This window comes from Schistocerca nitens, chromosome 1 (assembly GCF_023898315.1).
Source record: "Schistocerca nitens isolate TAMUIC-IGC-003100 chromosome 1, iqSchNite1.1, whole genome shotgun sequence".
NCBI classification, from domain to species: Eukaryota; Metazoa; Arthropoda; class Insecta; order Orthoptera; family Acrididae; genus Schistocerca; species Schistocerca nitens.
In genome coordinates this window covers 805,299,830-805,321,909 of record NC_064614.1, presented here as the reverse complement: position 1 = coordinate 805,321,909, position 22,080 = coordinate 805,299,830, and the positions used below count along the sequence as shown (strand labels likewise).

Genomic DNA, 22,080 nt, shown 5'->3' with positions numbered 1-22,080 from the left:
AATTGCCTAGGATACCAACAGAATATGAGCATGAGAGAGACAACACATTGTGTTACAAATTTTGTGCTCTATGGCCTTAATATGTCTGGTTGAATGAATGTAATGCAATACACTTCCCAGTAAAATGCTTGGAATTCGTGTCTGGGGCAATATGAATCCTTGGCTAGTTCTCATTAACTAGTGAAAGTTGTAGATGAAATTAGCTAACAGTGCCTGTAGCATAATAGTCGCAGATATTCACATGCTTATACAGGAAACTTTAAGCTGAGCAAGTGAGTCGTAGTTGCTTAAATTATGAATAGGAATAACTTGTTTATAAGAACATTTTTTCAAGTTGAAGTTATGACTAGTACTGTCCATTTGCTGTTTTGGAAGTAGCAGTTCAATGAGGTAAAGGCCATAGAAATATGCATACACCCCTTTTGTCTACATCTACACACTTAACTGCCTGGCAGAGGGTTCATCGAACCATTTTCATACTACTTCTCTACCATTCCACCCTCGAACGGCACATGGGAAAAAGGAACACCTAAATCTTTCCGTTTGAGCTCTGATTTCTCTTATTTATTATGATGGTCATTTCTCCCTACATAGGAGGGTGTCAACAAAATATTTTCGCATTCAGAAGAGGAAGTTGGTGATTGAAATTTCGTAAATAGATCTTGCTGCAAAGAAAACCGCCTTTGTTTCACTGACTGCTAACCCAACTCGTGTATTATATCATGGTCACTCTCACCCCTATTGCACGATAACATGAAACGAGCTGCCCTTCTTTGCACTTTTTCGATGTCCTCCATCAATCTCACCTGGTAAGGATCCCACACTGCACAGCAATATTCCAGCAGAGTATGCACAAGTGTAATGTAGGCTCTCTCTTTAGAGGGTTTGTTGCATCTTGTAAGTGTTCTGCCAATATAGCGTAGTCTTTGTTTCACCTTCCCAACAATATTATCTATGTGGTCTTTCCAATTTAAGTTGCTCGTAATTGTAATTCCTAGGTATTTAGTCGAAGTGACAGCCCTTAGATTTGTTCAATTTATCGTCTACCCAAAATTTATCGGATTTCTTTTAGTACCCATGTGGATGACCTTGCACTTCTCTTAGTTTAGTGCTAATTGCCACTTTTCGCACCATACAGATATTCTCTCTAGATCATTTTGTAATTGGAATTGATCATCTGATGATTTTACTAGACAGTAAGTTACAGCGTCATCTGCATACAATCGAAGGGGGCTGCTCAGATTATCACCTAGATCTTTTATATAAATCAGGAGCAGCAGAGGGCCTATGCGGAATGCCAGCTATCACTTCTGTTCTACTCAATGACTTACCGTCTGTCACTATGAACTGTGACCTCTCTGAGAGGAAATCACGAATCCAGTCACATAACTGAGACGATACTCCATATGCAAGCAATTTGCTTAATAATTGCTTATGAGGAACGGTATCAAAAGCCTTCTGGAAATCTAGGAATATGGAATCGATCTGAGATCCCTTGTCGACAGCACTCACTACTTTATGGGAATAAAGAGCTAGCTGTATTGCACAAGAACAATATTTTCTGAATCCGTGTTGGTTATGTATCAATAAGTCATTTTCTTCAAGGTGATTCATAATGTTTGAGTACATTATATGCTCCAAAATCCTACTGCAAATTGAGGTCAGTGATATAGGTCTGTAATTCAGTGGGTTACTCCTATTTCCTTTCTCGAATATTGGTGTGACCTGGGCTACTTTCCAGTCTTTAGGAACAGACCTTTCGTCAAGTGAGCAGTTGTATATGATTGCTAAGAAAGGTGCTATTGTGTCTGCATACTCTGGACTGGAAGACTTGCCTTTCTTAAGTGATTTGAGTTGTTTCACGACACCTAAGATATCTACTTTTATGTCACTCACGCTAACAGCTGTTCTGGTTTTGAATTCTGCAATATTTACTTCGTCTTCTTTCGTGAAGGAATTATGGAAAACTGTATTTAGTAACTTCGCTTTAGTGGCACCATCATCTGTAGCATTTCCATCGTTATCATGCAGTGACGGTATTGACTGTTTTTTGCCACTGGTGTACTTTACATATGACCAGAATCTCTTTGGGTTTTCTACCATATTTTTAGACAATGTTTCATTGTGGAAACTATTAAAGTCATCTCGCATTGACATCTGCATTAAATTTTGCGCTTCTGTGAAACTTAGCCTATCTTGGGGATTTTGTGTTCTTCTGAATTTGGCATGCTTTTTTCATTGCTTCTGCAACAGTGTTCTGACATGTTTTGTGTACCATGGTGGTTCAGTCCCTGTTACTGTCATTACTGTATCTTTGAGCCATATCTGGTCTACACTCACATAATTAGCTTAGAAGGAATGGAGACTCTCTCTTAGGAAGGCATTAAGCGAATTTTTATCTGCTGTTTTAAATAGATATATTTTGCGTTTATTTTTAGTGGTTTTGGTTGATATGGTTTTGAGCCTCGCTACAATGACCTTGTGTTCAGTAATCCCCGTACCTGTCATGACGCTCTCTGTTAGATCAGGATTATTTGTGGCTAAGAGGTCAAGTGTGTTTTTGCAACCATTTACAGTTCGTGTGGGCTCATGAACTAATTGTTCAAAGTAATTCTCAGAGAAAGCATTTAGTACAATTTCGGAAGATGTTTTCTGTCTACCACCAGCTTTGAACATGTATTTTTGCCAACAAATCGAGAGTAGATTGAAGTCTCCACCAATTATAACTGTATGAGTGGGGTACTTATTTGTAATGAGATTAAAGTTTTCTTTGAACCATTCAACTATTATATCATCTGAGTCGGGGGGTCGGTAGAAGGAGCCAATTATTAATTTGGTACGGCTGTTGAGTATAACCCCTACCCATAGTAATTCACAGGAACTATCTATTTCAACTACACTACAAGATAAACTACTACCAACAGACACAAACACACCACCATCTACTTTATTTAATCAATCCTTTCTGAACACTGTTTGCGCCTCTGCAAAAATTTCGGCAGAATTTATCTCCGGCTTTAGCCAGCTTTCTGTTCCTATAATGATTTCAGCTTCAGTACTTTCCATCCGTGCTTGAAGCTCTGGTACTTTTGTTCTGCATTATTTCTTCCTGCTCCTATTCTTCATAGATTTTTTTGTTGCAGATTATTTCATTTAGATCATTACTGTTAAAGATAATATCTTTCCCACATTTTGAGTAAAAGTATTTTTTTATTCAGCTCCAGGAATCAAAAACATCCCTAGAGGATGTATTTTCCATTCATACTTTAAAGATTTCAGTTTGATATGTCTCTTTTGTATGTCATTATTCTAAAATAACCTAAACCCTTTTTGCAGTCAGTCAATTTTGAGCATTGGTTACTAAAAATGTCTATAATTTTACACTGTCATGCAGTGTTCTATTTAAATTGTCGTACATAATGCTGCATTCAATCTTTTTTTTATTTTTTTAAATGAAGTAATATCACTTACCCACAAAAGAATGTAGTTTATTATGGTATACCCAGTTTGTCATGCTACTTCATTTTTAAATTATTTATAACTGACAAAATAAAAGTCATTTTTTAAAAAATAATATAAATTTGATTTTGTTTCCACATAATAACACTAAACTTGGTTTAAAGGAAGCTTATTAATATCCATGAAATCTGTACAAATTTCAGAGTAAAATGACATAGGAAAAATTAAATTTTTAATATTATTTGCAAAGATAATAATTACAATAATTGGACAGTGCATTACACTCTGCCCATTGTACGCAGTTCTGTATCACCCAACACTTGTATTTTGGGGGAGCGTACATTTTACCAAACCATGGAAGTGCGTTAGATGTTTTTGTGCTCCTGTATGAAAACAATTTAAGTCTTTGTAGAGGCTCATGTTCAGTAGACATCTCTTCCATTAGCTATTGTGACAGTCTTCAATTTTTTATATGGACTAGACAAAGTAGCAGTATGTTTTATATAAATTGCTTAGGTGAGCCGTTTGTTTTGGTGACAATTAGTTGAAGAAATATTGTGGTGAACAATAAATTGAAACATTCAATTGCAGAAGATCCCATTGCTGGCATATGCTTTGGTCCAAACACTTGTGAAAGGGATGTCGTGTTTCAGATGCAATCATTTCAGTGTACTGTGTATTTTCCATTATGTCTTCACATTAAATCAATATACTGGCTAGAACATCACTGTCAGTTTCTGAACCACTGCTGCTTCCACTAATATACTCTGTATCACTAGTATTGTGCAATAACTCATGATATCGTTGTTGGATGCATTTCTTTTTTCAAAAAATAGCCAAAAACTAATGAAATAAACTAACTTAAAATATTAACTTAAAGAAGAATATGATGTAAACAATATTAAATTACAATACTGCACAAAAAATGTGGTGTTGGAAGATAAATAAACAAGTACCATGAAGGGTCATGTCGGGAAACAAACAATGCAGTAACAGAGTTATCAATCATCAATATTTCTCTGCAACAATGTTCAAAAGTTGATGACTATTGATGTACGCATAAACTGAAACATTGAGAATTAATTTTGGGAACTGCAGGTAGCAACATCAACAAGTAGGAAAAGACAGATTGCTACTTACCGTAAAGAGGACATGTCAAGTTGCAGTCAGGGACAGTTAAAACACCGTCACATCAGCTTTCGACCACAGTCTTCATCAGTAAACACACACACACACACACACACACACACACACACACACACGCACGCACGCACGCACACGCGCGCTACCACCAACTGCATTCCGGCCCGAGGTGTTGGAATTGGCGGTCGTGTGTGTGTGTGTGTGTGTGTGTGTGTGTGTGTGTGTGTGTGTGTGTGTGAGAGAGAGAGAGAGAGAGAGAGAGAGAGAGAGAGAGAGAGAGAATGGTGTGTGTCTGTGTCTCTTTCATGGACAAAGGCTGTTGCCAGAAGCTAATGTGAGTCTCTCTTAATTGTGCCTGTCTGCAACTTGACATGTCTTCTTTAGGGTAAGTAGCAAGACTGATAGGCATGATTTTCTGCATGTAGATCTGTAGTGTAGGGGTACAATGTATTAATTACTAATTAGGATTTATTTTGTGTGACATGACAAATTGTTTCCTTAAACTGCAAAAAGCATTATAGTCATTTAATGAACAGCGCTGCAACCTCAGCGATGGCCCCCTTTCGTCTCCACTCAGCACAACCTTACACCTCCCTACTTTTGTCATCTGTGGTTCATCTAAACCACCTAATGCCTTAAGGCATTCTTCAAAATGAACAGTCAGTTTTGTTTCTCATCATTTCCCAATCTGAGCATGTGTTCCGCCTCAACTGACCTTGTCTTCAAAGGAACTTTTAACTCTTTAAAAATTAGACCCATCATATGATGTACTAAGGAGTGTGTGCCCTCGCTACACCAGGCCTGTCATATGATGGACCAATGAAAGTATGCCACCACTATGAGGCCCATCACTGTGAAACAAAGCAAAGTTTTTAAACTATTTTTTGTTATTAATGTAGAATTATAAACCCAGTCAAATGATTACAGTTCAGTCTTTGCTTTTATTTCTTCATTTTCTGTAGGGGCTCAACCCTTCATCACATAATGTGGAAAAACATTTTTTATTGTTAAGTGTAGCTGGATATTGCTTTTAAGAATGGAAATTTAGTAACATTAATTCTATATTTCATGTCAAAAATAGTAACATGCAATAATTTATAAGCTGAAAATATGACGGTCAACCTGTATGCTTCTAATGTAGCCTATGTCAGTCCAATGTACAGGTCAAAATGAAGAAAGGTAAATATATATTTCATTTTACAAGCTAGCTGGTGTTGAAGTTAAACTCAAATCTTCCGTACTAGATTTGTTACTGTGTTTCTGGGTAATGTAGTTAGAATCATCCGCAAAAATAGATTACCTGAATTTTTGCAGGGATTACTCCATCCTTGTTTAATGTTTGTTTTTATCGTATCTGATTCACAAGGACAATCCATATTTTCTTTTGCTGTATTCTATTCGGAAGTCACAGAAATTACTGGTTGAAATAATTGAAAACCAGTTGTGCATATTCTGTCATCTGAGTAGCAGCTACTGTTTTAATAGTTGTTCAGTAGTAACTTCATGCCCAGTGGTAGTCTTATTGGTGCCAACTTTGTGTGGCATTTGGAGGGAATATATTGACAGTGCCAGTAGTTAAAATGTGTTGGTCAGATTGAGGATGCAGTGTTTGCCAAGATGAGTAGTCGCACAATAGTGCACTACAGTATACGCATCAGTCCTCATTAAATGAATGTGGCATTTTTTTAAAAATGTATTAGGATGTATGAATATTAAATGAATGTGGTACGTGGTTTTTTTAGCATGAATGTGTTCGAACACCAGTGCAAAATGACCAGTGCAAAATGATGTATCAAGATATTAAAAGAAGCAGTAGTGTGTAACCTTTGATATTGTGTAACTGCAAATATAAATACAGAAACAATAAATTTTAATTGTCATGTGCTATATATTCACATTCCTTCATCATAGTTCAGGTCACCATGCCTTGGTGACTTTAAAAGTTTAATGGGATGCGTATATTATATGAAACGATTTTGCTGTTGTTCATTTTGTCGCAACCAATATAGAATGTGTGTATAAAATATAAATTTGTGTTTGTTCTAGGGCAATGAGGGGGACGGTCTGAGTGGAATAGGTATGACAATGGATCTGCGTAAAATGGCAAATCACCCTCTGTTGTTACGGTATAATTACACTGACGAACAGCTGAAAAGTAGTGCTGCATATCTTGCTCGTAACCCATCATATAAAGGGGATAAGGAAGATGTCATCTTTGAAGACCTAGCATGTATGTCAGATTTCCAACTGCATCAATTGTTCATAGAGTTCAAGGTTGGTTTATCCTAGTAATATTTTAATAAAAATATTTTCTTATTTCTAATAGTTTTTATTTGCAATGTTGGACAACATTCTAGGTGCTTGTGTTATTGAGCTTTCTTTCTAAATTCCAACTTTAGCAGGTGCACAAGAAATCTTAGTGCCTACCCTGTCCCAAGAATTCTATTATATTAAAGTATGAATTAGAAAAATTCCATCACATCAGATATGGTGGTTCCTCTTTTTCAATTGTTCAAATGACACACATTCATAAAAAGCAAGCGATTAAGAATTGTCTAATTTGGTAGTGGACCAGATGGGAATGTGCCAGTAATCTTGTAAGTGGCGCGAGTGTGGAAGATCACACCTTCTGCCATCTGTCATGGCATTTAACAGTGTCTGTGAACAACTAACCTGGAAGCTACACTATAGAAAGGATGAGGGGAGATCAAACCCTCCATTGCACCTGAAGCTCAAGAAACATTATCGTATCATATATAACATAAGAGTTTGCATTTGCACATTTGGCAGACACACTCTTATTATGCAGAATTTCTTGATTTGCATATGGATTTCTGTTATCCTTAGTTTTTATGGAAATGGAAATGAAGTCCCATGCTCCTTGACAGAGCGTAGGGGAAAGATGCGGGAGATCCGCACAGCTGTATTAGGCAAGGTCGTAGTGGAGGTGGTTTGCCGTTGCCTTCCTCCAATCGCAATGAGGATGAATGATGATGAAGAGGACACAACAACACCAGTCATCTCGGGGCAGGTGACCCCGCCGGGAATCGAACCCGGGACCCCATGCTCAGGAAGTGAGAACACTACTGCGAGACCACGAGCTGCGGACTCAGTTTTTATAATAAAAGAAATTAGAAAATGACATTTGGAGCCACAAAAAGCTGTTTTAATATTTATTTGCAAGCTGTTAATTTCAGTCAAGGGACCATCTTGTTTTTCAAGTCACGGATTAACACTATATCAAGTTTAAGAAAGTGCAAAAATCAAGAATCCATTACTGTATTAAGCGTTCAGTTTGGCCAAAGATAGAAACATCATGAATATGTAATGTGGGTCAAACTGACCCCCCTGAGGATGTGCGCACAAAGTATTCAGGTTTGTTTCATACAGATTATCTATTTGGAAGTATTCAACTGCAAAGTGTCACATGATATGTCTATGTGGATCAACTTGTAAGTGTGAAAGGAGAACTAAACAAGACATATTTTGATGTATCAAATTAGACTGGCAAGCTCATAGAAGATACTCTTCAGTTTTGAAGTCTTACGATTTTGGCTGAGCTGAAGACAGCTTTTGACCAATGTATACTGCCAATAATAATTTATGGCTGTGTGACATGGGCATTAAATGAACTCATTGGTAGAAAACTAACAGTAACATAAAGAGGAATGGAAAGACTCATGTTGGGCTACACAAAGGAAGACGGAAAGAAAGCAGTTGATATCAGATAGACAACAAAAGCCGTAATAAAATGGAAAGAGTGAATACCTTGCAGTTGCAGTAAGCTGGTCATGTCACTCAAAGATAAGACAGCAGGTGGTCAAAATAATTACTAGACTGGAGCACATTTTCCAAAGAAGAAGTGATAGACCACTGGCCAGGTGAGACAGAACTTAGGAAAGAAGACAGATTGAATTGGCAACACTCAAGATCGACAGGAAGGGAAGAACCTGCTGGGGTCCTGTGTTGCATGCCAACTCAAAGAGATGACATCACCAAGTGATTGAACTGTCTGGTGGTGGTGGTGGTCTGTTCCTCAATGAAGAATGTATGTCCCTCCATTAGGTGTGGTCACAGCCTTACGATATATTTAGTGTCTCTCACACAAAAATTCTCTTTGTGAGGATAGTCCAGTTTTCATTAATTGCTGCCAAATGGTGTCACACGATAAAAGGCAATGTATCTTATCTCTGAGCTGCACAACAGTTGAACAAGGGTCCTCTTGTAAGATTTCAGTTAACAGAATCTCTTCACTTCCTGTTGAAACATGCCGAAACAACTGCCTGGAATCCGTCCCACTCATGTCATTTCATATAACCATTTAATTTCGTCCTAGGCCTTTTGCAGTAGTAGCCGTTGAAGCTAGAAACAATTGATTCCCATCCCAATGACCCAGAATGATGTCCTTAGTGTGGCATCTTTCTGTGACTGTGGTTAGTTTTGAGTTATGACTTCAGTAAGTTTCACTTCATATAAATATTAGTTGATGTGACAGCTCATGTAACTGGCACATTTGTGTATTCAGCTTTGCAGACAAGAAACCCGACATATTGAGTAACACTGTTGTGGGACAGAAGACTAGTGGTTATTTGTTATTGGAGATTGTATCATTGAACACATGGCTCCGCTTTTAGTACCACACCACACACTGAAGCAATGTTGTTATGTTTATGAAATCGGAATGCCATAATTATGGAGGCAGTCCTAGGGAATGGAATAGGGAATAGTGTCCAGTGACTTCACAATGACAGGAAAAGTTTGCTTAATGTGTGATGAAGTGGGAGTTGGCGATTGAGACCCCACCCCACTCCCTCTCAGTCTCCAACTCCCATTTTATCAGACAGTAGGCAGCATAAAACAGAGGAGGAGGAGACGACAGTGCACTAGGGACAACAGGGAAAAATCCCAGTGTTTTATTATTGTAACCGATAGTCTTTTTCTCAAGTTTGGTTTGGGGAGGAGAAGGGAGCTCAATAACATTTTGACCTGTCTCTTTCTTTGATTATAATGTCAAGACTTTTGCTTTCTTATTTGCTATATCATCTGTTTTCATTTGTAGGAGCTTTCCAAGAATGCATTACCTACTGAATTATTCTTTGAGTCTGGAAAGTTTGAAAAGTTTGATGAAATCCTGCCTAATCTGAAAAGTGAAGGCCACAGGGTACTGATTTTTAGTCAGTTTGTGATCATGTTGGATGTTATGGAAGAGTACTTGAGACTTCGAGATTATTCATACCTCCGTCTTGATGGAAGTACCCAAGTAACATTTAGGTAGGTGTGGCTTATTCCATGTAGTCATTTTTTATAGTTTTGCAGTTATTGTCATTGGTGATTGAACTCTTACAATCTGTAATTTGCCCTATTAGGCAGGAATTAATCAATACATTTAATGAAGATGACAGTATCTTCGTCTTTCTTCTGTCAACACGAGCTGGAGGGATGGGGATAAATCTAACTGCAGCTGACACAGTAATTATCCATGATATTGATTTCAATCCATACAATGATAAACAAGCTGAGGATAGGTGTCACCGTGTAGGGCAGTCAAGGTGAGCTGTTTTCTGTTCTCATCAAAAATTTGTGTCTCTTAGAAAGTCATTTATTTGTCTCTTCAATTTTATGAAAGAACATGTTTTTAAGCTTAATTTTTCATTTTGTATTTTATTTGCTTGTTATAAGAAACTGGGAATGTACACTAAAAATATTGGCCAAGTGTGAGTAGAACTCGTGTACTGAGGGTTCAGAACAGACTTAATTATGTATGTAGATGGTTCATCAAGCCTGAGAATCGAGAATCTCTACAAATTTTTGCGTGTTGTCAATACTGATACTGGCAAGATATCGGTTGCGGGAGATTTCAAGACTATCAACCTCTCTACAGTAGTTTCTGATACCATACGAAAGGAAGTGCAGGGAACTGTAGTTCATATATGTAAGGATAGAAGATTTTGTAGAATATGTCTTATTTAAGTACTAAAACATGACTACAATTTACATTTTATGTTTGCATGAAGTAATATTTTTCTGTTATACTTGTGAAAGAGTTTTTGAATTTTTTCTCATTATTTGTATTGTGAAAACTTGCTTCTCACCAAATTTCATAATTCTACATCAAAAGAAAGTACTGTATGGATTTGGATTAATGAGTTTGCAAGTATCAAAATATGTGATATAAATGGCTTTATCTTTTGATTGCATTGACTTAGAAGCTTAAATGTTTTACACTGCTAAGTGACCATAGTCCTTAGTATCTGACTTATACTTCAACATGAATAAGTCTATCTGTTCCTGAGAAAGAAGGGTCTTAGCAGACAGACACAAACAGTCAGAGAAGAAAGAAAAAAACCTTTTCTCGTGTAATATAATTATAGTTTAACAGCTTTCAATTTTTTTTATCCTTTACTTGTATTATGAAACCTAACTACTTGTAAAAATTCATGATTCTAGGTCAAATGGAAGTATGCTATAAGTTTTGATGAGTCAGTATGCAAGTATTAAAATATATGACATAAGTGGCTGTATCTTCTGGTTGCTTTGACGTAGAAGCTTGCACCACCAAGAAACCATAGACCATATTATGTAAAATCTTGTATTTCAAATTAATATGTCTCCCTGTTCCTGAGAAAGGGTTTGTGACAGACAGATGGACAATAAAGTGATCCTGTAAGGGTTCTGTTTTTACCAAGTGAAGTATGGAACCCCAAAAATCAAATTTAAATCAAGAGAGTGCATCCTTCCTGGCCTCACTGGAATCTTATTAAATTCTGTCTGGAAATGTTGTGTTTAGTAAATGCAGATTCATCAAACAAATTCCAGATCCACAAAAATTAGCATTCTCTTATTTCCAAACACAGCTTTTAATAAAGAGAGGTAATGGAAACCAAGGCATTATTATTCTAAAAATAAAGGATCTTTACCACACGTGTAATATTTGAGTTATTATGAATGCTGTAGGACAGATTTATTCATTGGCTAACTGCCTGTCTTTCTTCTCATAAGAATAATGTTAAATGTGTGTACAGTTGACACTCAATTTACTTTAGTGACTAACAGTACTAACATTCTTGAATCTGACAGTGTGAGCTGAATATAAGGTTGAAACAAAGGATGTACCATCTCCAAGGACTTCGCTTTGTAAAGAACTGTTGTTATGGTCTTCAGACTGAAGACTAGTTTGACACTAGTGCAGCGCTTCACAACATACGTGCTCGCGGAGCAAGCTGTGAGCAGCAAGGCGCGAGCACGGAGCAGCGCGAGCACGCTACCCCCACTACCAGACCAGAGCGGAGAGTGAGGAAAGTCACGTGGTGCACACAACAGCTGCCGCCAGTCAATGTAAATCCGCGGCCACCTGCAGGGATATCACTCACGAATTATTACTGCGACAAATGAAACAAATAAAGGAGCATGTACACATGCCACATAATTTTATTAGCTTAGTATATGCCTCTACATTCGCATTTATTTGTGAACTGTTACACAATAAAAGGTGTCACTGAAGTGTGGGATTCTCGATTATCTTGTACTTTTTGCCCTTTACAATTGCGTCTATGTTCGGAGTAATTGTTCTTGTGCATTTTAGGCGCAGCGTGCAGTTTAAATTTCGATCAGACAATGCGTTTCTCAGGCGCGTCTTGTTACATTTCATTGCAGAGAACAGTTGTTCACAAACATACGTGGAACCGAACATTGATATTATTGTAGCCGCCAGTTTGTGCAAACGAGGAAATCTATCCTGAGGGAAGTGTCTGTAGAATTCCAAAATGTCTTGTTCTGAAATTTGCCTCTGTAATCTCTGTCACACTGCAGGTCAATAATTTCTTGCTGCAGGTCAGGACGAATCTCTTAAATATTCGCTGAATATGGAGAGAACAGATCAAAATCACTGTCTAGTGCTGTCAGATCTTGAAAGTGCTGATCAACTAAACTATGTGAATAACGTTCACAGTCTTTTTGAACATCTTGCACGGATTATAATTTAGGAAAATGAGCTAGGTTTCCTGTTTCCAGCTGACTCACCCAAAGTGTAAATTTCATTTTAAAAGCTCGTATTCGATCTATTAAGTGAGTAATTAGCAGATCTTTACCTTGTAGTAAAATGTTCAAAGCATTCAGATGGCTAGTTAAATCTGCTAAGAACGCGAGATCACATTCAAACGTGCGCGCGCATTTCCCCTCCCTCCCTACTCCGCGACCTTGCACCTGCTCGCGAGCACGTGGCTGAGCAGACGCGAGTACTCGCGCTCAAAATCGGCCAGTTGTTAAGCCCTGCACTAGTGTATACTATGCAAGTCTTCATCTCTTCATTACTACTGCCTGCATCAACTTCAACTTCAACCTGTACATTCTTACTGTAGTGAAGACATTGTCCAGTACAACTTGTTCCCTTCCACACTTTTCCCCATTGCCAAATTAATTATTCCTTGGTGCTTCAGGATGTGCTCTATCAACTTATCCCTTCCTATAGTCAGGTTGTGCCATAAAGGTCTTGTCTCCCCCGTTTGATGCAAAAATTATTCATTAATTACTTGGTCTAATTAGCTAATCTGCAACATTCTTCTGTAGCACCACATTTCAAAACCTGTTCTCTTGTTTGTACTGTTTATAATCCATATTTCACATCCATAACAAGGTTACACTTGAGACAAATGCTTTCTGAAAAGACTCTTTAACACTTAAATTTATATTTGACACTAACAAATTTCTCTCTCTCTCTCTTATCTCTATCTCTATCTATCTATCTCTCTATCTCTTTTCCCAGAAACACTTTTCTTGCTATAGCCAGTCTGCAGTTTATATGCTCTTTACTTCTGGTATAATCCATTATTTACTGCCTTTAGTGTCCCATTTCCTAACATAATTCCATCAGCAGCACGTGATCTAATTTGGCTATACTCCATTACCCTTGTTTTACTTTGTTGATGTTAGTCTTACAACCCCTTTTCAAAACACCACACATTTCATTCAGCTGCTTTTGCAAGTCCTTTGTTGTCTCTGACAGATTTATAATTTTATTTGCAAGCCTCAGAATTATTTCTCCTCCATGAATTTCAACTCCTTTTGCAAATTTCTCCTTTGCTTCCTTTACTGCATACTCTCCGTTCTACTACTCTTTTTAAATCTAGTGGTCATAAACAGTCTGAAAAGCTTGTAAGGGTGTTGCGGGGTAGGTTATGCCGAGGAATAGTTATTAAGAGAAAACTGTGATACATTGCACTTTTTCCAAGTTAGTTAGTATTGAAGTTAGCCAGTGAGACAGTTAAGTGTGCAGATTGAAGTTGCACGCAAGGATGGTGTCGCCAAACATGTTCTTCATTTGAGTTCTTAAAACTGAATGAGAATGCAGCACAAAAATTGAAATGGGATGTTAGTAAGAATCAAACCTGTGCCATTGGCTTAGCAGTCTAGTGTGCTATTAACTACACTGTGAGAGAACAACTGATGCTATTGTACCTGGTGAGCCTCCTGAATTTGTGCATGCAACAGCCTGATTCGTTAACTTCAATGCTAATTAACATGTCAAATGTTTTTGTTAACAATTATTCCTCAGCACAAGAAGCCCTGTGACACCCTTGCAAGCTTTTCAGACTATTTCTGACCATCCTGTATATTCCTTTTGCTGTGGAGCCTTCCATTCTTCTCTCACTACTGACTTGCCATCTGCACTCTTGATGATCATACAGCTGCTTCTATTTTCACCAAGTGTTTCTTTAATTTTTCTTGTATGCATCATCATTTGCCAGACAGTTATGCATGCTTCTAGAGTTTTTAATTTCATCTGTATCCACACCTGCCTCAATAGCTGGATTTTAATATTTTCTCCTTTAATCAGTTACATTTAATGGTTTCTCTCTTGTGGTTCTTAAGCTGCCTACATTATTTCATGTCTCTAAGCTACTCGCTCATCTTCTACCACATTTCATTTGCATATTTCAGTCAGTCATAGTTGGTGTTCCTTTGAAAGCAAGATTAAAGAAAAATCAAGATATGTTCATAGGATTTCTTGAGCTGGAAAAAGCTTTTGCCAATGTAAAATGGTACAAGATGTTCGAAATTCTGAGAAAAATAGGGGTAAGCTGTAGGGAAAGATGGGTATTATACAATATTGTCACAGAAGAAGCTGAGTATCACAGTCGCTGTGTGTAGTGGTTATGATACTAGACTGTTGCATGGAGGGTCGTGAGTTCAAAACTCACCTGAACTGTAAAATTTTGATTTCTGTATTCTGTTCGAGTACATTCTAGAAGTATCTACAAATGACAAGAACCATTGTACTGGAGTGTATATATTCTGTATGTGTTCTGGCCAGAGGCAGTTCGCTCTGAGCCATTGTATGTGCAAGTGCTGAATAAACCTTCGTTAAATGAAATCCCAAAGAAAGCAGGTGTTGACAGATGTGAAAATTACCGAACTATCAGTTTAATAAGTCACTGCTGCAAAATACTAACGCGAATTCTTTACAGACGAATGGAAAAACTAGTGGAAGCCGACCTTCGGGAAGATCAGTTTGGATTCCGTAAAAATATTGGAACATGTAAGGCAATACTGACCTTACGACTTATCTTAGAAGCTAGATTAAGGAAAGGCAAACCTATGTTTCTAGCATTTGTAGACTTAGAGAAAGCTTTTGACAGTGTTGACTGGAATACTCTCTTTCAAATACTGAAGGTGGCAGGGGTAAAATATAGGGAGCAAAAGGCTATTTACAATTTGTACAGAAACCAGATGGCAGTTATAAGAGTCGAGGGGCATGAAAGGGAGGCAGTGGTTGGGAAGGGAGGGAGACAGGGTTGTAGCCTCTCCCCGATGTTATTCAATCTGTATATTGAGCAAGCAGTGAAGGAAACAAAAGAAAAATTCCGAGTAGGAATTAAAATCCATGGAGAAGAAATAAAAACTTTGAGGTTTGCCGATGACATTGTAATTCTGTCAGAGACAGCAAAGGACTTGGAAGAGCAGTTGAACGGAATGGACAGTGTCTTGAAAGGAGGATATAAGATGAACATCAACAAAAGCAAAACGAGGATAATGGAATGTAGTCGAATTAAGTCGGGTGATGCTGAGGGAATAGATTAGGAAACGAGACACTTAAAGTAGTAAAGGAGTTTTGCTATTTGGGGAGCAAAATAACTGATGATGGTCGAAGTAGAGAGGATATAAAATGTAGACTGGCAATGGCAAGGAAAGTCTTTCTGAAGAAGAGAAATTTGTTAACATCAAGTTAGATTTAAGTGTCAGGAAGTCGTTTCTGAAAGTATTTGTATGGAGTGTAGCCATGTATGGAAGTGAAGCATGGACGATAAATAATTTAGACAAGAAGAGAATAGAAGCTTTGGAAATGTGGTGCTACAGAAGAATGCTGAAGATTAGATGGGTAGATCACATAACTAATGAGGAGCTATTGAATAGGATTGGGGAGAAGAGAAGTTAGTGGCACAATTTGACTAGAAGAAGGGATCAGTTGGTAGGACATGTTTTGAGGCATCAAGGGATCACCAATTTAGTATTGGAGGGCAGCGTGGAGGGTAAAAATTGTAAAGGGAGACCAAGAGATGAATACAATAAGCAGATTCAGAAGGATGTAGGTTGCAGTAGGTACTGGGAGATGAAGAAGCTTGCACAGGATAGAGTAGCATGGAGAGCTGCATCAAACCAGTCTCAGGACTGAAGACCACAACAACAACAACAAGTGAAATTAGTGTTCGTCATTCATCTACCTACACCTTCTTCTACGTGACAATATTCTGGTGGAGACACTGGGTATTGGAACTTGGGATACCGCACATTATTGATGACACAGTGGCTCCCATCAGGCCACGGCGGAGCCGCCGTTTACGTGGTGAGAAACCCAAGTTCGAGCCATATTCAACAGATTGTAATCTATTGGAGACAGAAGATGTCATGATGACAGACAGAGGATGTTATGATGACAGCAACTGTGTACCACCACATAGACATCCTTCCTGGTTCTCTGGTGATGATGGCCAAGATCCAAACAAGTGGCCGAAGGTGTATGAGTGTGTAGCCAAATTTAACGAATGGGATGACACCGTGTGTTTCGCTAACGTATTTTTCTGCTTGGAGGGCACTGGCAAACAATGGTATGAGTACAACAAGGAGAAGTTCACAAGCAGGGAAGTATTCCAGGTGGAACTGGGCAAGTATTTCGGTGACACACGATGACAGAAGTGCATGGCTGAAGATAAATTAAAGTGCAGGGCACAGCGTCCAGGAGAAACAACAGCATCCTACATTCAAGATGTCTTGGAGCTGTGTAAAATACTGGATCCTAGAATGACGAAGGAAGATAAGGTTGCACATCTCATGAAGGGTGTTGCTGAGGACATGTATCAAGCCCTACTCCTGAAGGAGGTTTCAACAGCTAACGACTTCATAAAATGGTGCCAGTATGTTGAGACAATGCATCAAAAAAGAATTACATGCAAGAAGTTTGAACAGCTTCCAAACGTCATATCGATGTCTGTGATGGAGGAAGAAACTGATTTCACAAGTGTTCATCGTCAGATAGTGAGAGAGGGAGTTCAGAAGGCACTTGGATTGCACAGCGAGCGAAAAACTGTGACGCTTCAAGAGGTCATAAGGGAGGAAGTGGAACAGACATTGAACCCAATCTCTCCTTCATTTCCCTTTAGATTGTTAAAAAAATCGAGACCTAGACAAAGTTGCATTCCTACCATGGCACATGAGGAACCTGTTTGGGCACCAAAGAAGATTGACATCTGGAGGACCCAGGATAGCCAACCAGTATGTTTCCACTGTGGACGACCAGGACATGTGGTGCACTATTGTCGAGAAAGGCGGCAGATATTTTATGATGCCCACACCAGAAGACAGCGGACCGATCTTAGCCTACGCCAACTCTGGGACGACGAAGATGAACAAGATGATGTGGATGAAGGGTGATGTAGGTCACCATCACTGCAAGCTAGCTGCTGAAGAGGACGCTCCCCAACATACCAATCAAGATCTCCATCATCGTTTAGAAGCTCCATCCAGTCACCTAGCTGCCGCAACCTGGAAAACTAAAGGGTGTGACCTTCCTTGGAAGTGAGGCCGCCAAAGAGAAAAATCCTCTGACATCGATCACTACAAAAATGATAGGAAACTACGTCGATATCCTCATGGATGGTCGACCAGCCCAAGCTCTTGTGGACTCTTGAGCATCATATTCAGTCATTTCGGAGAAGTACTGTCACCAGTTGCAGAAAACCGCGTCAGTCCACAACAAAACATCTCTGCTGAAGGTGGCTAATGGCAAATATGTAAAACCTACAGGAAGATGTGTCATTCGTGTGGGTGTAACTGGCCATACACAGCTTAGAAGAGTGTAGTCATGACGTCATCCTCGGATGGGACTGTTTTGAAAGCTTCTCAGGAAATTATAGATTGTGGTCGCTCGAAGATTATGCTAGACAAGATGAGATACTGTGGACAGGAAGATGCGCATCCGAGTGTGTGGAGACTATGTGTGCTGGATGAAGTGATCATTCCTACAGTCGGCGCTAAAAAGGTAACTGTCATGTGTCATGCATCAACCCATGGATCTTGTAGTGGAATGTAAGAGGAGCATACCACAGAAGAATAACTTGGTCATCTCAGCCTCTGTTGTCTCGTTTAAGAACGGATTCGGTGAACTGTTGCTAAGAACCGCAGATCTTTCCAAGCCCTATGTGCGTAGCAAACGCTGAGCCATTAATTGAACAACAGCTGAGCGTCATAGAAACCTCCCATGCCGAATCTGTGGGCGAAATTAGTGCTATCACTATGAGACAAGATCTTCTAGCTCGACTTTCCCCAGCTCTCACTAAGGAACAACAGAAGAAGCTACTTGCCATTCTTCAAGAGTTCTCTGAATGCTTCAATCCACAGGTGAAGAGCGAATTAGACAAATCGACGGTGAAGCACCAGATTAGCACTGGAGACCATCAACCAATAAGCCAGAGAGCATACCGTGTGTCAGCAACTGAATGTCGAATAATTCGTAATGAGGTAGAGAAAGTGATGAAGAATGACATCGTTCAGCCTTCGCAGAGCCCATGGTTGTCACCAGTGGTTCTCGTCAGGAAGAAGGATGGCAGTTGGCGGTTTTGTGTTGATTACAGGAAGCTTAATAAGATAATTAAAAAGGACATTTACCCTCTTCCACGAATTGATAATACACTAGATTGTTTGAAGGGGGCTAAGTTTTTCTCAACCGTGGACCTGTACTCGGGATACTGGCAAATCGAAGTAGATGAGGCTGATCGTGAGAAAACTGCATTCGCCACTCCTGAGGGCCTTTATGAGTTAAAGGTAATGCCGTTTGGTTTGTGTAATGCGCCAGCAATTTTTGATGGATAATCTTCTAAGGCACCTGAAGTGGACGATGTGTCTTTGTTATTTAGATGACTCTGTAGTGTTCTCAGTGACATTTGATGAACACCTAAAGAGACTGAGGGCCGTTCTTAAGTTTCTCCAACAAGCCGGACTGAAACTTAATCCAAGAAAGTGTCTCTTTGGAGCAAAATAAATCAAAATACTTGGACACCTTGTGTCAAACGAAGGTGTGTGGCCAGACCTGGAAAAGGTGAGAGCTATAACGGAATTTCCTATTCCTAAAAGTATTGGAGATGTGAGAAGCTTCCTTGGATTGTGTTCTTATTACCGTCGTTTTATCAAAGACTTCTGTATCAAAACCAGGCCACTCCAAGAGTTGTTAAAAGCCGATGCTAAATTTATCTGGAGTGGTGCTCAACAAGATTCTTTCGATGTGCTGCGAAAAGCTCTGATGACTGACCCTGTACTTGGTCTGTATGATGAGAGAGCACCTACAGAACTACATACAGATGCCAGCGGGTATGGGATCAGTGCTGTTTTGGTGCACATTTCGGATGGAAAAGAGAAGGTTATAGCCTATGCTTCTAGGACATTTACAAAAGCCGAGAGAAACTACTCAAATACAGAAAGAGAATGTCTTGCTGTGGTCTGGGCCATGTGCAGATTTCGACAGTATCTCTATGGAAGGCCATTCACAGTTGTTACAGACCATCATTCACGTTGTTGGTTGACAGGTCTTAAGGATCCAACAGGACGACTCGCCAGGCGGGCACTATGTCTTCAAGAGTATAACAATACCATAGTGTACAAAAGTGGAGGAAAACACCAAGATGCCAACTGTCTCTCAAGAAATCCTGTGCAAGACCATCAAGACTTTGATGAAGATAGTGACTGTCTGTCTGCCCTCCAGGATGTCTTTGCTGAGCAGAGGGAGGCCTCATATATCTCAAACTATGCTTGCCTTAAATCGGTCAGAGGATGTGAAAGGACAATTTAAGGTAGTTAATGGATTACTTTGCAAGAAAAACTTTGATCCGTTTGGAAAGAAGTGGCTACCAGTGATTCCTAAACACATGCACTTAGATGTTGTACAGAAATTCATGACACACGTGAGGTTGGACATTTAGTATTTATTAAGACATACAATAGGATCCGCAAGAGATTTTTCTGGCCAGGTTTATTTAGGAGTGTCCATCACTATGTGTCGCACTGTCGAGAGTGTCAGAGGAGAAGGGCAGTTCCTCAGAAACCACTTGGCCGACTCATACCAGTTCCACCAGCTGAAGCGCCTTTCCAGTGTGTTGGGATTGACCTCCTTGGGCGATTTCCAACGTCTGCTAGTGGCAATAGATAGATTATTGTTTGCACTGATTATCTGACACACTATGCCATTTCAAAAGCCGTGAAAACAGCCGAAGCATCTGAGGTAGCCAAATTCATCGTGGAAGACATTGTATTAAAACACGCTGCCCCCAGGTCGTTAATTACGGATCAAGGGAAAGTTTTTCAATCGAATCTTGTGACAGAGATAAAGTGTCGATGCAACATTACTCATCACATGACAACTGCCTACCATCTGCAAACTAATGGGCTTACTGGACGCCTTATTAAGACCTTGGCTGACATGCTATCAATGTTCGTCAATGCTGAACAGAGCAACTGGGTGAGGTGCTACCTTTCGTGACTTTTGTCTACAACAGTGCCTAACAAGACACCACAGGATTTACACCATTTTTCCTGGTGCATGGGCGTGAGGTGATGACGACAATGGATGCTGTATTTCCATTACATCCTGATGATGTGGACGACGACTACATTGGCCAGGTGTTAACCAGAGCTGAGGAAGCTTGGCAGTTAGCTCGACTCTGCATGCTGCAGGCTCAAGAAAACGATCGCAGAAGGTGTGACGCGAGTCACCACCCTGTTGTGTACCAGCCTGGTGGCCTCGTCTGGATCTTCACTCCTGTTCGGAAGGTTGGTCTCTCTGAGAAGCTCCTCAGGTGTTACTTTGGACCTTATAAGATTGTCAGACAGTTGTCTGATGTTACTAATGAAGTTGAAGATTTCGACCCTGACACAAGACGATGAAAGATCAGAGATACGGTCCACATCCTTCGATTGTAGTCCTATAAGGATCCTGCAACCCAGGGTAAATTCGAAGCTCCAGCACAGCCAACAAGCGGAAAGATTACGAAGAACGTAGCGGCAAGGGAAGTTCTGAGAAAATCACCACCAGGGCGAACATTAGTCATCGGGAATCAGAGTATTCCCAGACTAGGGCGACATAACACCGAGACGCTGTTTTCTTAAGGAGGGAGCAATGTCGCAGAAGAAGCTGAGTATCATGGTCACTGTAGTGTAGTGGTTATGATACTAGACTGTTGCATGAAGGGTCGTAAGTTCAAAACTCACCTGAACTGTAAAATTTTAATTTCTATATTCTGTTCGAGTACATTCTAGAAGTATCGACAAATGCCAAGAACCATTGTACTGGAATGTTCTGTAGCTGTATATATACCATGTGTGTTCTGGCTGGAGGCAGTTCGCTCCGTGCTCTTGGATGTGCAAGTGCTGAATAAACCTTCCTTAAGTGAAGTTAGTGTTCATCTTTCATCTACTTTCACCTTTCTCTATGTGACAACATATACAAGAGCTAAGAGGGAGTAATAAGAGTGGATGACCAAAAGTGAAGTGGTTGCATTGAAAAGGGTGTAGGACAGGGATGTAGTCTTTCGCTTCTGCTGTTCAATCTGTACATTGAAGAAGCAGTGATGGAAATAAAAGAAAGGTTCAGGAGTGGTATTAAAATTCAGGGTGAAAGGATATCAGTGATACGATTCACTGATGACATTGCTGTCCTGATTGAAAGTGAAGAATTGCATGATCTGCTGAATGGAATGAACATTCTAATGTGAACTGAGAGTAAATCAAAGAAAGACGAAAGTACTGAGAACAGCTAGAAACTTAACATCAGGTCCGAAGGTCACAAAGTAGATGACGTTAAGGAATTCTACCACCTTGGCAGCAATATAGCTAATGACAGATGGAACAAGGACGTCAAACACAGACTAGCACTGGAATAAAGGGCATTCCTGGCCAAAAGAAGTCTTACTATTATCAAACATAGCCCTTGATTTGAGG

At 39.5% G+C, this 22,080-nt stretch overlaps 1 protein-coding gene across 4 annotated transcripts in view; it reads left to right on the top strand.

Annotated features, from left to right (window-relative positions):
* The window catches only part of LOC126262485 (SWI/SNF-related matrix-associated actin-dependent regulator of chromatin subfamily A containing DEAD/H box 1 homolog), a 208,968-nt gene that overhangs the window by 148,817 nt on the left and 38,071 nt on the right, over positions 1–22,080 (top strand). For 3 of the 4 annotated variants that reach the window (XM_049959159.1, XM_049959168.1, XM_049959151.1), the window contains exons 13-15: positions 6,649–6,876; positions 9,662–9,873; positions 9,969–10,151. In XM_049959159.1, coding sequence (XP_049815116.1) covers positions 6,649–6,876; positions 9,662–9,873; positions 9,969–10,151 — 623 coding nt within the window. Of the gene's footprint in view, positions 1–6,648; positions 6,877–9,661; positions 9,874–9,968; positions 10,156–22,080 lie in introns of those variants that run through there. The other variant, XM_049959176.1, reaches the window with a different exon arrangement.